Here is a 14,516-nt window from a genome sequence, read left to right as displayed (position 1 = left end):
CAATGGAGGAGACTTTGAGGCAGGCATGGGAATCTGGACTCCTTGTTGTGAACGAATCCGGACGACTGGTCAAGACGGGTACCGCTAGCTACGGCATTAGCGACGTCCATTCTGGAGTTGCCCATTCCGCCCTCCCCCACGGAGCGTTCAGGGCTGTTCATACCTCTGGTGCTGTTCACACCTCTGGTGTGCACACCGCCGGCCGCTCCACCGCGACCACCGCGACCACCGCCTATGCCAGTGGACTTACCACTGGAGCCCGCGCGACCAGACTCGTATCGAGACACACGTCCATTCACGCCACAAGATAGTTAAATATTTTAGCAGTTATTTGAAAACTATCAACTGCTGACCGCGAAACTTCCGGCGTTTTTCCTTTCTGCGCCTGTGCCACCAGCTGCCAGAACATTAGCCAGACTCTTTATGGTGCCAAGCATGTAGTATGTGCACACGTAGTAGGCGACGTGCATGGATAGCACAGGGATTGTGGCGTAGATCATGCTGCTGTCCACCTCGCCATTAAAGGCCATAATGCAGGTGTTAAGGACGAAAATAATATCGTAGACCACGAACACCACGAGTCCGGCTTTGTAAACCACACCCAGCCAACGGACCCCCGTGGCTCTCCTTTTAAACACCGCCACCACAGCGAAAAGTCCCAAACCAACGTAGAGAAGTCCGACAATTAAGTACAACCAGTTCTCAGCGCTGTTTTGCACCTCGAATCCGGCGGTGATGACTTGATAAATGCCAGAGAGTACGGTTATCAGGGCGAAAACAAGAACTCCGCTTCGTAGGCTACAGCAGCAACAACCGAAACAACGGCTGTAGTTGCCGTTTGAGGAGCAGCACACCATGAAGATCTGTTATGAAAAGGGTATTAATGCTGATTATATGCTGCCAGCCCCGTTCCTAGCAAGCCAGGAAATCGATCCCGCAACGTTCGAGGCCAATCAACTGGCGGCTGGCTCCTGTCCCCGATACTTCAGAGCCGTGCCAGGCACAACTGCGGAGGACGTGCTACTTGAGTTCCCTGAGGCAAAGCCTGTGTCGTGGCAGCCGGGATTCTGGGCAATTGCAAGGGACTCAAAGCTCAGCTGCAGTCGGTTGGCCAAGTGCGTGTCTTCTGCGCCTACTTTTTCGATCTTCTATTATTTCAATTCGTCACAGATCTCAAAAGATATCTGGGATGGATGTTGCCTCCGCCATTCCAGTGCAAGCGCTTGACCTTCAGCCTCACCACGCCGTTCTCGACTTGTGCTGTGCCCCAGGCACCAAGCTGCTGATGCTCTGCGAGCGAGCTGCTCGAGTGGTTGGAGTGGATGTCAGCCCTTCTCGGTTAGACATTTGTCGAAACCTGCTGATCAAACGATCGAAGGTCACCGAGTCGTCTCAGGCAGAGTTATATCTTGCTGATGGTCGCCACTTTCACCCTGAAGCCGTCACTAAGGCCACCCTGAATCGCCTTCAGGCGTACGAGAGGAAAGGTGGGATCGGTATTAGTTTTATCTTCAGCGTCATTACTGTGTTTTGAGTTCGAGGATTACAGGGCTGTCAGGCGAAAACTCGTAAACATACGCCGAAAGAAATCAGCTCTCCCAGACCATCGTCCCGAAGACGTCGAACCACCCCCCTGCCATACCGTATTTGACCGAGTACTGGTCGACGCCGAATGCACCCACGACGGATCCTTCAGACACCTAGAGAAAGTTGCGCATCGTGACCGGTTTTTCGACCAGACTCGGCTGGACGAGTTGCGTCCCCTCCAGCTGGCGCTACTGGCAAGAGGCTATGAGCTCTGTAAGAAAGGAGGACTCGTCGTATACTCAACATGCTCGCTGAGTCCACTCCAGAACGAGTCGTTGGTTCACGAATTCCTCAAGCGTACCCCATCTGCTAAGTTGGAGCCCCTCAAGACTAGTGCCCCCCACAGAGACCTGGACGGCATGGTGCTTCTGGACCCTGTTACCAGCCAGACAAGTGTGCAATTCGTTGCCAAAATTAGAAAAGGATAACCTGCATCATTCGCAACATTAGGCAGTTTGTATCGCCATGAGCTCCTCCATCACGGCCTTGTACGTGGACTGTAAGGCTTGGTTGTGTGTTTGGGCTTTGCGGAGCGCATTTTGGGCACGACTCAACCTGCATGACGCGGATTCCTTCTCGCGTTCTTCCAGTTCGCTACATCCAGCGAGCTGCGCCCTCGCCTCCAACAATCGGGTATGTAGAGTGTTGATCTCTGCCACACACGACGCTTGACTGGTCACCTGCACCCGCACCAAGGGATCCAATTTGCGCAAGAGTCGGGTACATTTCTTTCTGGATTTGCGAAGGTTGAGGTGTAAGTCGTTGCATTGCGCCTTCAGTGCCTCCAAAATAGAGAAGTCGGCGGGGTTCTCCAGTACCTGATTATTGTAGACACAAAATCTGTCTAGCAGCTGCTGATGTTCCACTTCGGTCAGGGGGTCAGGTGTGGAGCCTAGAGCGCTGAGAAGAGTTTCAATTTCTTCAGCCAACGTCTCTTTCGCTCGGACGAGCTCATCCTCCGCCAGAACGATTGGAGGAGTCGTGTGCTTTTGTGGCACGGGAAGGCCTGGGAGCAGTGGGTGCTTGTGAACGTCCTGAACGACAAGCCTGAGCGTCTCGTCATCTATGAGAGAGCTCGCGGCGCGGCAGGAGTCAGAAGGCTGCCACGTCAAAGCGATAGCGTCAGGGAACAGAGGTCTCGGAAGGCCCAGTCGAACGCTCTCCGACGTCTGCTCTACGACTTCTCCCAAGGCGGCCATCTCTTTGACGTCCTCAATGTCCATCGTTCTGAGTGCCTGGGGCTCGAGCTCCTCGTTCAGGGTGGACGGTCTAGTGTCGACAGTGTCGGGAAGCGACACCTCGACTTCGTTTACAGGCTCCGGCATGCATTTGAGTGCTGACGTCACGGCAGCCACGGCCGCCCCGGAGTCAGCTGCCATGTGCTCTAGGGGCGTTGCCAGAGGCGTGGACATGGAAGGAGTGTGTAGCCCTGGTAAACAGCTGAGTTGCCCATTTTTCAACTGCCTCGAGAGCGCCAAAGGGGTCATCTGCGGCGCTCCTTGCGGTGTCAGGTGCGAGAATATTTCGCCAGTGCTGTCCGATAGGTAGCTCGCATGTCGCTTTCCGTATTCGAGGATGCTTTCGAGGTCGTGTTGAGTCAGTTCTGGCGTTGGAAGATCTAGCTTCTGTCGCTTGCGATGTTGCAGGCTGTACGTCATCTCGTCCACCTTGCGCATGGCTTCGGGCAGGTTCTCTTCTTGCAGCCGCTTCAATTTCCGAGCATCATCTTTCCTAAGTCGTTTGATCTCCTCCAAGCGACGCTTTTCTTCCACAGCTTGAAGGGAGCGATTCTTTGCACTGACGGAGAACTCCGGCGTCTCTTCCAGGCCCACCTCGTGGAATCCTGGCGGTGGTGGTTGCTCGAATGGAATATCCATACTATAGTCAATGGCACCTCCCTTCTTCCTCGCCGTACCTATATTAATCCCAGCAGCTTTCAACTCTCTACGTTTTTGCAACAGAGCGAGACGTCTAGACTCCTCAAGTTGCTTCTCACGTGCTTTACGTTTGGCTTTCTTTCCTCTGGTATTAGCAAGCCGAGCTCGCGCCTCAGCCAACATCTCCTTCTCATCGTCGTCCATATCGACAGCATCAGCACGAGAGGGCTTCGTTTCAGGCGCGGGATCAATTTCCCCTGGGCGGAGTTTTCGGGGATCGTTGGGATCATCTGGGTCTCGGCCGCCAGCCCTGTCAAGTAATTTCTCGTAGTGTTCAATGCACTGACTCGCAGTCCGTCCTATAAGTGGAGCTATCGTTCTCCATTGAGTAGGGAATATTTTCGCCAGATGCAGTAACTTTTGTTCCTCCTCGCGCGTCCACTCAGTCTTCTTGACCCTGGGGTCGAGCCATTCATACCAGCGGGCTTTGCACTGCCGACTGCTCTTCCGCACCATCAACGAAGCAACTCGTGCCCAGTTATTGATACCGTACTTCATAACGGCAGCCTTCAGAATCTCGTCCTCCGAGTTCTTCCACACTCCGCCGCGCATGATGATCCGCATCGCGATCGAAAATGGTGAATATCGACTTCGGTGCCACTTGCCGAAGAAAGCAAAAACGGACCACAACCAGACGTGTCGCAATTTCCTGATGTTGCGATCACATCGCAACACCAACAAGTAAGGTTTTGCTCTGTCTACCTGAGAGCTCTCTTCTTTCTCGGTCTACGCACTAGCTTCCTGAGCTTCGCAGAAAGAGTGCGTCAGCCTCGAGTAGACGTTTCATGTCGCCGAAATTCTCCATTTTAGTATGGAGAGCCAACAACAGTCCTACAGCTTCATCGTCCAGCAGTTCCACTGCGACTGTTGTGGGACGGACATTACACGGAGCGTAGGCCGGTTTCGGTGTGCGCGTTGTGGTGACTTCGACCTCTGCGTCCATTGCTTCGGCAGGTAGGTCTGTTTACAGTGGAGCGCATGTTGCTGGCGACTGGGAAGTCTTTTCTCGAATGTCTAATTTAGCAAATCAGCATGTTAATATGGTTACAGGGGTGTGGATGTGGGGGAGCACCAACGAGATCACGACTATGTGGCTGTAGGTCGGATAGACTTTCCGTTGTACGACCCTACTTGGCTGGCCTGTGAAGAGTATCTGTTGATAGAAGCAGTCGCGAAATATGGCTTCGGTAACTGGCAGGACGTTTCAGAAATGGTCGTGCAGGGTTGCCCATTCGATCGGGACCCAAAATCTGAGGAGGAGTGCAAATCTCACTACTACCAGACCTATGTCAAATACGACAATGGTGTCCCACCAGATTCCGCTTTGTGCCTCTCTAGCCTTCATCCTGACTTGCCAGACCCGCGCCATGTTTGTGCAGACGACGAAGGTGTGGCCGCGTATGACGCCTCTATTCTCCATACTGATACATACAATCCCGGCGTCAGCATTATCGGCTACATGCCGCTGAGAGAGGACTTCGAGACGGAGTACGACAATGATGCTGAATTGCTGATCGCAGATCTAGAATTCCGAGAAAATGATAGCCCTCAAGAAAAGGAGCTAAAGCTTCAGGTCCTAGCTATTTTCAACTCCAGGCTGGATGAGAGGATTCTGAGGAAGAGGACTATTATTGAACGGAATCTGCTTGATTCCCACAAGCAGATCGCGCAGGAGAAATCGCGAACGCGAGAGGAAAGGGAGTTGCACACACTGCTGAGGTCAGTGGCCAGGTTCCAGCTATTGGAAAACCACGACAGACTGGTGACATTAATGGTTGACGAAAGGCGTCTACGCCGCAGGATTCATAAGCTGCAGGAATGGCGCGGTCTCGGCCTGAAAACACTGGAAGATGTGGAGAAGTACGAGACAGAGAAAGCTCAGCAGGATAAACGACGACAACCCGCTTTCCCGCCTATGGAATGTGCTGCTGCCAAAGCGGATGTCCACATGGTTTTGACTGACACGCTGCCGAAAACTCCACCTGAGCGGTCTAGGAAAGTTAAGGAAGAGACACGAACCCCAAGTGTTGTCACCACGGACGCCGAGAAAGAGCTTTGCAGAAGCCTGGATCTCAAAGAATCCGTGTACGTCCTAGCAAAAACGGCTGTGCTGAAGGAGATGTTTAAGAACGCCTCACCATCTGTAGAGGCCCCACCTACCTTCGCGAAGGACTTGTTGTTGGATATCGAGAAGGCTGGAAATCTGCTGGATTTTAGTCTTCGAGTTCTACTTCCGAAGGACGCACCAACCAGCGCGCCGGACACGAAGAAGCGCCCTGTAAGAGTCCCCACATTCGACCCGGTCACAGGACGCCGTCGCGGACCTGGTAGACCTCCCAAGAACCCTATGGTTCGGGTAGGAGTACCACTGGATCCAGGGTTCCCTGGAAGTGTTGGCTACCTTCCAAACACTCACTACTTCCAAATCATGCAGCAGTTCTATAGGCCAATGGCGTTTGGGGGATGGCCCGTGCCATGGAGGCCAGGGTTTGGCATGATGCCACAACAGATGATGCCTGGTCAAGCGCCACCGACTGGACAGACCTCTCCGGGACAACCCATGCTTGGTCAACCCATGCCTGGACATATGCCTGGTATGCCTGGGCAGATGCCAGGACATCCTGGAATGCCTCACCCTGGACAAATGCCACCACAGATGCCGGGAATGCCACATCCTGGACAGATACCAGGACATCCCAGCATGCCGGGAATGCCAGGCCAAATGCCAGGCCAAATGCCAGGCCAAATGCCCGGCCAAATGCCAGGCCAAATGCCAGGCCAACCTTTACAGATGCACCCAGATGGCTTGCCACTTTTCTCGCCCAGACCGCCTGTGAACGACGAGTGACAGAGGAGTCGAATAACGATATTTCCATTCACATCTAGGCATTGGGGTGAAGCTGTGAGATCTGTGCACCAAAATCCTGGTAGTGGCATTCTCAGCCCAAAGTGTTATCCGTCTCCCCGTTTGGCATCAAAACTTGAAAGAATCGGAAAAGCAGGCAATTTTTTGTGAAGCGAATACGATGTGTCGGACTCCCATCAATCAATGGACTAGAGGGTCCTATGTACATGGATCGCACTGGGATGACAAGTTGCAGGCGCTCATGGAAAGGTCGAATCTTGGTAAGCGTCCAGGATTCGGCCCTCCATCTACATGTATTTCTGTGGGATCAAAGGAAATCCCTCTGATACGAAGAAGACCTGTTTCGTTGTTTGACGGCCGCCCTGAACTGTGGGGATTTAACCTACCATTCCCACCTCAACTCCAGGACGTGATGAAGCGAGACTTTGGGTTGGATTTGGATCATTGGATACATATTGATATAGCAAGGTTGCGGCAAGAGCTCGCTCGTTATGGCGATTCAGCCCTCCTGAACGTGGGCCTCAGTTTTTTAACTCGGAGCGTGTATCGTTCTCTGACAGGTATGACTCAATGTCTAAAGGTGGTTCCTCTGTCGGAGTCTCATCCCATCTCGCGTATAGACCCTGGGAACCCCGGTTTCGGAGTCATTGTTGACTTCAAATCGACGAGCCCTCTGGTAATTGACGGCCATCGCTGTCTGGAAGCGCTGACGACCGTAGGTTTCCCGTATGGGGGAATCTTGCGACCAACTCACCTCACGGACTACCGAGACTTTCGAGAGATCTCTGCTACAGGATTCTGCGAACGTTTTCGGCTGGCCTACGCCTGGGAGGTATTTCTCCGTGACAGCGAAGATGAGACATGCACGTGTGTGTGCAGTCAGGCGTGCTGCGTGCAACACGGTAGCTCGCACGCTGCCCTCCCTCGAGCGCGTGATGAGTGGGATGAGCCTCCGGTGGCATCTCGTTTGGGCACCTCCTCAGACCTGTCAACCTCCTGCAGCTTAAATAACGTCGTGGTTGGTCTTCTACAGAGTCCCAACAGATCGGATAAACCCGTTGCTTCTGAACTCGATTGTGGTTGGAACATCGACGCCGTTGGCGCCATGAACGAATTGGCCATGGTCAACGACCCCACTGGCTACGGTGCTAGCCTCGGAGAGCAAAGCGATCCGAGCCCCAATTTAATCGTCATGCACGTGAAGGTTTTCAACGTCCCTTGCGTCTTCTACTTGGCGAGGCGACCGATCGCTCTGTATGAGGAAGCGTTGGTCAATTATGGTCCGCGCTATTTTGACGGGGTGAGAGGCCGAGTGTTGGAAGTGAAAGAATTTGGCATGCGTCGCGAGGGATGGCTTCGCGAATGGCAGCAAGTCCAGATGTCGCAACACAACGTACTTGCCCTCTGCGGCGATATTATGCGTTCTTTGACTCAACCGACAACTATGCAAAGACGGCTGTCTGAGTCGACGAGCCCTGTCAAGATGGAAACGTACGACTACAATTCTGACGTGGACGTCGTCGTTGAGCTTTCCGATGATGAGGATGAGACGCCGTACACGGTGGATTCGAACTGTGGCGTTTCGGTCAAGTCCGAATTCCCTAACCGGGAAAAGAGGCGACGTGTTATCATGCCCATACAAAGCCCCTTAAAACAGACCCCAAGCCCCGTAAAACAGACCCCAAGGCCCTTCAGACAGACCCCACTGTCAAACGACAGTACAACTCCACAAGGCGCACTTTTTTTGGATCACTACTGTACGGGCCTACCACTTGGCATCCAGTGGAACGAGAATGAGCGAGCCTGGCACAGCCACACCAACGTCGACTGCCAGAAATTCACTGTGGCGCACTACGGAGAAGATGGCGCTCTGCAGCTGGCGATGAAGGTGCAACAGAAATTTGGAAAGAAACCAGACTCTGATGGGGACCTAGACTCCACAGGTGTTAGTAGCATGTCTGAGAACCAGTCCGGCATCGTTGGCGTGACCTGGCGTCAATATCGACAGGCTTGGACGGCTCGAGGCGTGGTCGATGGGCGCGCCACGACTCGGGATTTTTCCGTGGCCAAGTTGGGACCCCAGGCTCTCCAGCAAGCAATTGCGTGGCGGAGGAGTCATCTCCCCAGTCATTACGTATGAAAACAAATCACTAATTTCGAATGCCCAAGGGTCGTCAGCGCCAAAAGACTAGGTAGGTCTGAGAGGGGGTTTCGCGAGTGGTTAGCCGCATCGCACTTTCTGCAGTTGAATTTAACGTTAATACTCTAATTAATTCAATATGCTTCAGAAATTACACCGCTGACTCCATTCCTGGTGTGCATATTGCATTTCCTGAGGAAACCGAATGGGTAGTGGAGTGGCTGGACATCGATGACGCCTTCGACGTTCCCGAGGACTTGTCTGGTCTTCCCGACCACAGTCTGGACCCTGAAACGGGAGTGTTTACCGTACTCAACCCCGAGGTGGCGCATTGCAAAGTCGCGTTCGTCACCTTTTTTGAAGTCCGGTGCTACCGTCTGATACCTGAAAATGCTCTCAGGGAGCTCACTCGTGGCAAAACCGACCTCGATGGTAAAACTGTCGGATGCACAACAATGGTACTCATCGTTCCTCCTCAACGATGTGTCGATGTGTGCGTTCTGCGGTCGCTGCAGGGGGAGCTTCTTGTTGAGGCCGATTTATCAGGGCAGATGGTCAGTCACGTTTCTACGATAGCAAGTCTTTACGTCACTGCACCTCCAAGGTTTCCGCCACCCAAGAGCCGACAGGAGGTTGTCCCGGCAGCAGGGTCACTGCTGTTTCCGATGGCGGGAGGCGCGTACAAGTGTATTCAGGGCAAAGGAGGCAAGTTCACGCATTTTTTCCCAGAAACTTTCCACGCTATCGACATAAGTTGTCCTCTGGGCACTCCGCTGCTGGCCGTCGCCGATGGACGCGTTAGAGAGCTATGTCAGGAAAATGCTGGCGGTGGATCGGGGGCCAATCTACTTTTCGCGCACAACTCCTTGCTGCTGGAGCTGTTCGACGGCTCGTTTGTCGAATACGTACACATACAACAGGGCAGCTGTCATCTCCAAGTTGGCGACTCGGTGCGCAGAGGAGACATCGTCGCCCTCAGCGGAAACGTGGGCTTCTGCCCGGTTCCCCACCTGCACATTCAGCTATACGCGTCAGATGAGGCCCATGCCCCTAGCCTTCCTCTGCTGTTTCGAGGAAAACACGGAGGGTTTGAATGCGAAGCAGGAAAGCTCTACTGCCACGACGGCGAGGCTGTGAACGTTGATATCACCTGATGTGGTCCAGCTGGTCGAAGCTCAAATTGCGAATCAGTCCAGCCGTAGCATTTTTTTCTGGAGTTCTGGCGGAGACGCGAGATTCTAACATCTCAGCCAGGTCTCGTTCTGCCCCCTCGACCTCCTGCATCTTCTTTTGCAGAAAGGGTTGGAGAATAAGGTCTTGAGTGGTGGGTCTGAGGGTAGGGTCCACGCTGAGCAGCGAATTAACCAGCATCTTGAGTGATGGTGATCTGTCAATCGCAAATTTCAGCGGCTCTCCGTACTCTCGACAGCTGGCTTCATGCAAAACGACGTCACGTGCAGCCTCCACGTCCACTGGCAGCGGCGTCGTGAACGGTAGCTCTCCGAATGTAAGCTGACATAGCACGAGGCCCAGAGAGTAGATGTCGCTGGCAGCGCCGTAGGCTTGATCAAAGACGCCATCAGCGTCGGTCCTCAGCAGCTCAGGGGCTGTATACTCCATTGTACCCGTAAAGCCTTCCCTGTTGGATGGCATGTCTAGCCCAGTGGCCGTACCGAAGTCAGCCAACTTTGCCCAGCAGCAGGTCTCACCCCCACGCCAGGGTTCGCAGTGCAACAGCACGTTCGAAGGCTTGAGATCTCGGTGCAGTACAAATCCCTGGTGCATCTCGTGCAATCCTTTCAGAATATGGAAAAACAGACACCATACGAGGTGCTCACTCAAAAGCCCGTCTTCCGCCTGTACATCCGTCAGTAGCTGGTGCAAGTCACCTGCGTTGCAGTACTCCATCAAAATGAAAAGCCAGGGGATCTCTGGAGCTAGAGCGTCATTGCGATGCATCTCTAGCCAGGAGTGGTTGTAGTCGACTATGTGTTTATGATGGAAACGTTCTCGTACTTTGACCTCCCTCAAAGTTCGCACCAGCCAAACCCTATCGTCACCTACCGGAATCAGCTTGCAGGCGTAGTGGCCCAACAGCTCCCGATCGAGCACATGCCCGCAAAGATGCACACTGCCGAAACTCCCTCGGCCAATGCAACCCAGATCCACGAAAAATTGCTTGAAGTAGCCGGTCAGCAAGATTCGCCTGGGAATTCCAGTGGAGCTGGCAGCTGAATCAGATCGAGAGTCTTCTCGCTTGCTGTAGTTGAGGATGTAGTTGCGAAAAAGTTCATGAAGACGACGGAAGTAATCATGGGACTGCATCACTGAGCCGAGTTCCGAGCCACATAGGATGCATACTCTGGACGGAATGTGTTCCTCGCTCACAAGCCTAATCTCCCGAGTTGTTGTGCAGGCCAGAGGCAACTGTCGTCTCGGCGCGTCAGTGAGCTTCGCCGCAGGAACCCGCAGGCGGCTGGGATCGGTCACAGGGTACGGAACGATGTCCATGGCCTGAGAAAAGAGCGCGCGTGGTGAGAGGAGTGTCAGCGGGGGGGCGTAGTCCCCCTCCTCTTCGTTATAGACTACAAGCGCCATTTGCAGGTTTTCGGCATGCGCTATCGAAGTATTGTTGCTGCGGTGGGGCTTGCGCAGGGGTCAGCGGTGGCGACAGTGGTGACCGCCGTCCATCCGGCTGTCATGGGACAAGTCGCTATGTTGCTCAGCGCCGTGGATCCTCTGGTCATATTTGCTGACTCGAATAGCGTCGAGGAGGTGTGGGACCTTCGAGGCCACGCACGCGACGATACTGTCGTTATTGAACACAACGTCAACCCAGCGGGCTGGTTAAGCGGAGGCCCCGAGCTTGATAAGTTCCAGCTGATAGCAGAGGCTCTGGAGCTAAACCCCTTCAACTCAGACGTCTACCTTTGGATGGAGCCTACTGCCTTGTCCACAACGAAGTTCAATGGCACCTTGATTGCGTCTGATGTAGGCGTTGTTCCTGACGAGCGCGTCTTGTTTTCAAAAGGAGGGAACGGGTATCTTCTGGGCAGCAGAGCTCTACGTACTGTCATCATGGGAGGCAACGTAAATGCTTGGAGAAAGTTGTGTCATTTTGTGGAGAAGAGAGGCTCCAACGACGAGCGAGCCACTAGGGCGTGCGTGGCACATCCCAAGAACTGCTCTGTCATCTCAGATGACGACCCGTCGGTTTTTTTAGATGCCCTACAGGGGACTGTGGTAGCTGTCGCGAACTTCGAGACACGGCTGAGACAAGAGCGGTTTTGGAGCCGGCTGCCAACGCACCCCAATCTGACTACGTTAGCATTCTGGCTCGTTTTGGCCTTGACAGCAGGGATGCTGGCGTTACGCCGGCGACCTGTATGGAAACAGGCAGCAGTTGTAAAACCTAATGAATGACTGAGCAAGTTGTCGTCACACCTTAGCTGAACAAATAGTCGTCATACCTTAGCTGATTGAGCGTAGGTCACTTTATGTTGCAAGGAAGTTTGCCGTCTCGTGAGCTCTCGAGAGAAATCCTCGAACTGGTGCAAATGAAACAACTATGGCAACGATACGCACCTTTCTGAGTTGCTGGCTGACGCCTCTTAACCAGGAACAGAATTGGCGATGTACTGCTGTTCGCAGTGAGCTGTTTTCAGCGCTGCAGAGCAAAGTCTCGGCCTGTTTGAGCACCTCAGTGGAAAACCGCTGTACAAAATGAAGTGCCGACAATCGAACGTAAAGATTGTTACCTCTGGCGTTCCGTCGGTCCCAAGAGCAACTTGTTTGGCTGGTGATGGGCTTCGAAGTAGGCGCCTTGTGTTCGGCTTGCGTTCCGGAAATTGCGATTGAAGACCGTCAAGCGCGACATCTTCGCCTTCGTACCTGCTTTCGATTCGGCGTATTTGTCGGGTGATTGCTGACAATTCATCGAAGTTATCAGGGGTCTCTGGAAGCCAACGGAGACGGGCTCTCAAACCCTCTAAGCGCCGTTCTGTTTTCGGGGACATGCAAAGGATGGGCTGTGTTTGAGGAGCTGGTGTGACAAAATCCATGGGATTGAATTCAGAAAGGTCTTCGCTCCAGGAACTCGAATCATCCGCCCCAGAGCTCCCTTCTGCATTGGGGGAGCGCTGCGGCTGAGCATTTGTGCCTGGACTGGTCGGAGCCGTAGGTTTGTACAAAGGGTCCACTGCGAACTCCTCACCCGGAGCCAGCACCTCCAGGAGAGAACCTTGTCCAATAGAGCCGGAAACGAATGCTTCAGATAACTCGACTTCCTTGTTTACGCGGTGTCGGCGTTGTCTCATGAGCTCTATGTCAGCTTCTATCTCCTCTGCGAGGACTATCAGAGGCATCACGTCATCGTGATCGCACTGAGGCCTCCCTCGCAGCACAGGGAAGAGAAGCGAACGAAAAGGAATCCAGATACCCGTCATCAAATGGTTCTAATTTTGTTCTTCACGCAACAATTAGATGTCACGATACACTTTCACAGCATTTGTAAGCTCAAGTCCACGAATCTCACCACATTGGACATTAGAAAACCGTTGGGCTCTCCTTCCAGCACCATCCACTCTCCGTCAACTCCCGTAAAGCCAACGGTACGTAGGAGCTCCTCGGCTGGAGGGTAAGGGGCCACGCGGCTCTGAAACGCTTTGTTGGTCCTTCGTATACGCTGGAACTTGGCGTTTGTCGGCTCGGCGACAATGTTGGATAGGTATATCTTCAACAACTCCAGGCAGCCGCGAAGTCCGTCAGGGTCCTCTTTGTAGCCGCTGCGTAGGGTGTTCAGCAATTTAGAAGCCATCTCCTTGCCGCACTTGGGGGGAACTGACTCCTGGGGCATCTCCTCACCAAATCGGTCTCGGAATTCCGCCCTGAGCAACTCCCTCTGACGCGACTTCTCTTCTTCGCGGAGCTGGCACCATGTTACAGAATAAAGGGAGAAAAGATACGAATGGAAATACCGTACTTTTTTCTCTTTGTCAAATTGGTCGATAAAGCGTCTTTTCTCAAATTCCTCCAGCAGCCTGGCCTGCTCTTGCAGGCCGTGGGCCGTCTCCAGCCGCCGTTTCTCCCTTTCCACCATCTCTAACTTCTCCCGTTGGTTCCGAGCAATACGGGCCTTTTCTTGCAGCTCCTCGGCCCGCCGAGCGATAATATTAGGGTCGCTAGTCTCGACAGGTAAGACTGGATCACCCTCTGGTGTTAAGTCTTCCATGCAAATTGTTTGGATTTTCGACAGCCTTCATTCCTAGCCCCAGTTGACAAGGTCACCAAGAGTGACCTTGTAGTCACTTGGTGAACAGTGCTTCGAGAAGGTCCGGGTTTTCAAAATAGGGCGCATTACATTTTGTTGACACCGCATCATTCGTTAGTAATGGCCTGTATTTTGTCAGATTGTTTCGATTCTCACATGATTTTCTCTTTCCACGTCGGGCTGCTCTTACACTTGGTGATGAGCAAATCGGATTGCTTCTTGTACGGAACCGAGTTTCAGTTCCACACCCTTGGCGTACTCATGGATATCAGCAGTGCCCAATCCTGTGCGGAGGCTTGTCACGAGAGCGACTCATGTAACTTTGCAACATACTATGAAGACAGAGCAGTGTGCCATCTCAAGTCCGAATCGCTCCCGGTGTCTCGGAAACACGCGACGTCGGTTGATATGCAGTGCCTATACCCCAGAGAATCGTTCAAGGTCGCGAACCAGGAGCTTGCGCACAGCGACCTTCTCTCTCTCGGCAGGTCCCCTGACGACCTTGTCCAGAATGATTTATGCTATGAGATGGAGACATACTACTTCGGAGAGGACATCTCAACGCATGCTGGAGATAACATGTGGGACTGTGTGATTCTCTGCTACATGCGACCTGGGTGCACTATTGTGTGTTACGACCAAGATACGCAAACTTGTAGTTTCAAGAAAGGAGGTGAAAAGACTATTGTGGAGACGGTCATCTCCGCAAAGATAGAA

General features: G+C 53.2%; 8 protein-coding genes across 11 annotated transcripts; 4 read left to right on the top strand and 4 right to left on the bottom strand.

The window, feature by feature from the left end:
* Positions 1-341: 341 nt before the first annotated feature.
* KVP17_004260 (uncharacterized protein) lies at positions 342-857 on the bottom strand (the record flags this gene model as incomplete). The annotated part of the gene is made up of 1 exon (XM_068522297.1): positions 342-857. The coding sequence occupies one exon, from the start codon at positions 855-857 to the stop codon at positions 342-344; it is 516 nt and encodes a 171-aa protein (XP_068373110.1).
* Positions 858-894: 37 nt separating this feature from the next.
* Positions 895-2,015, top strand: KVP17_004259 (uncharacterized protein; the record flags this gene model as incomplete). Of its 2 annotated transcripts, XM_068522295.1 has the most annotated exons (3): positions 895-1,115; positions 1,171-1,487; positions 1,516-2,015. In XM_068522295.1, the coding sequence occupies 3 exons, from the start codon at positions 895-897 to the stop codon at positions 2,013-2,015; spliced, it is 1,038 nt and encodes a 345-aa protein (XP_068373108.1). The 2 variants fall into 2 exon arrangements, with proteins under 2 accessions (XP_068373108.1, XP_068373109.1); XM_068522296.1 differs by lacking the exon at positions 895-1,115 and having other exon boundaries at positions 1,190-1,487.
* An 18-nt stretch (positions 2,016-2,033) lies between these two features.
* On the bottom strand, positions 2,034-4,088 carry KVP17_004263 (uncharacterized protein; the record flags this gene model as incomplete). The annotated part of the gene is made up of 1 exon (XM_068522300.1): positions 2,034-4,088. One exon carries the CDS (start codon positions 4,086-4,088, stop codon positions 2,034-2,036), a length of 2,055 nt encoding a protein of 684 aa, XP_068373113.1.
* Positions 4,089-4,335: 247 nt separating this feature from the next.
* On the top strand, positions 4,336-6,372 carry KVP17_004262 (uncharacterized protein; the record flags this gene model as incomplete). Its single annotated transcript, XM_068522299.1, has 2 exons — positions 4,336-4,478; positions 4,575-6,372. 2 exons carry the CDS (start codon positions 4,336-4,338, stop codon positions 6,370-6,372), a joined length of 1,941 nt encoding a protein of 646 aa, XP_068373112.1.
* Positions 6,373-6,952: 580 nt separating this feature from the next.
* KVP17_004265 (uncharacterized protein) lies at positions 6,953-8,530 on the top strand (the record flags this gene model as incomplete). The annotated part of the gene is made up of 1 exon (XM_068522303.1): positions 6,953-8,530. The coding sequence occupies one exon, from the start codon at positions 6,953-6,955 to the stop codon at positions 8,528-8,530; it is 1,578 nt and encodes a 525-aa protein (XP_068373116.1).
* A 1,146-nt stretch (positions 8,531-9,676) lies between these two features.
* Positions 9,677-11,128, bottom strand: KVP17_004264 (uncharacterized protein; the record flags this gene model as incomplete). Of its 2 annotated transcripts, none has more annotated exons than XM_068522302.1 (1): positions 9,677-11,128. In XM_068522302.1, one exon carries the CDS (start codon positions 11,126-11,128, stop codon positions 9,677-9,679), a length of 1,452 nt encoding a protein of 483 aa, XP_068373115.1. The 2 variants fall into 2 exon arrangements, with proteins under 2 accessions (XP_068373115.1, XP_068373114.1); XM_068522301.1 differs by having other exon boundaries at positions 9,677-11,041.
* A 15-nt stretch (positions 11,129-11,143) lies between these two features.
* Positions 11,144-11,953, top strand: KVP17_004261 (uncharacterized protein; the record flags this gene model as incomplete). The annotated part of the gene is made up of 1 exon (XM_068522298.1): positions 11,144-11,953. One exon carries the CDS (start codon positions 11,144-11,146, stop codon positions 11,951-11,953), a length of 810 nt encoding a protein of 269 aa, XP_068373111.1.
* A 1,075-nt stretch (positions 11,954-13,028) lies between these two features.
* On the bottom strand, positions 13,029-13,760 carry KVP17_004258 (uncharacterized protein; the record flags this gene model as incomplete). Of its 2 annotated transcripts, XM_068522293.1 has the most annotated exons (2): positions 13,029-13,457; positions 13,512-13,760. In XM_068522293.1, 2 exons carry the CDS (start codon positions 13,758-13,760, stop codon positions 13,029-13,031), a joined length of 678 nt encoding a protein of 225 aa, XP_068373106.1. The 2 variants fall into 2 exon arrangements, with proteins under 2 accessions (XP_068373106.1, XP_068373107.1); XM_068522294.1 differs by having other exon boundaries at positions 13,029-13,760.
* Between the last annotated feature and the right edge of the window lie 756 nt (positions 13,761-14,516).

Source organism: the organism of the source record quoted next (genome assembly GCF_019968985.1).
Source record: "MAG: Porospora cf. gigantea B chromosome Unknown PgB_NODE_565_length_14877_cov_115.515, whole genome shotgun sequence".
NCBI lineage: Eukaryota > Apicomplexa > Conoidasida > Eugregarinorida > Porosporidae > Porospora > Porospora cf. gigantea B.
This window is presented reverse-complemented; position numbering and strand designations above follow the sequence as displayed.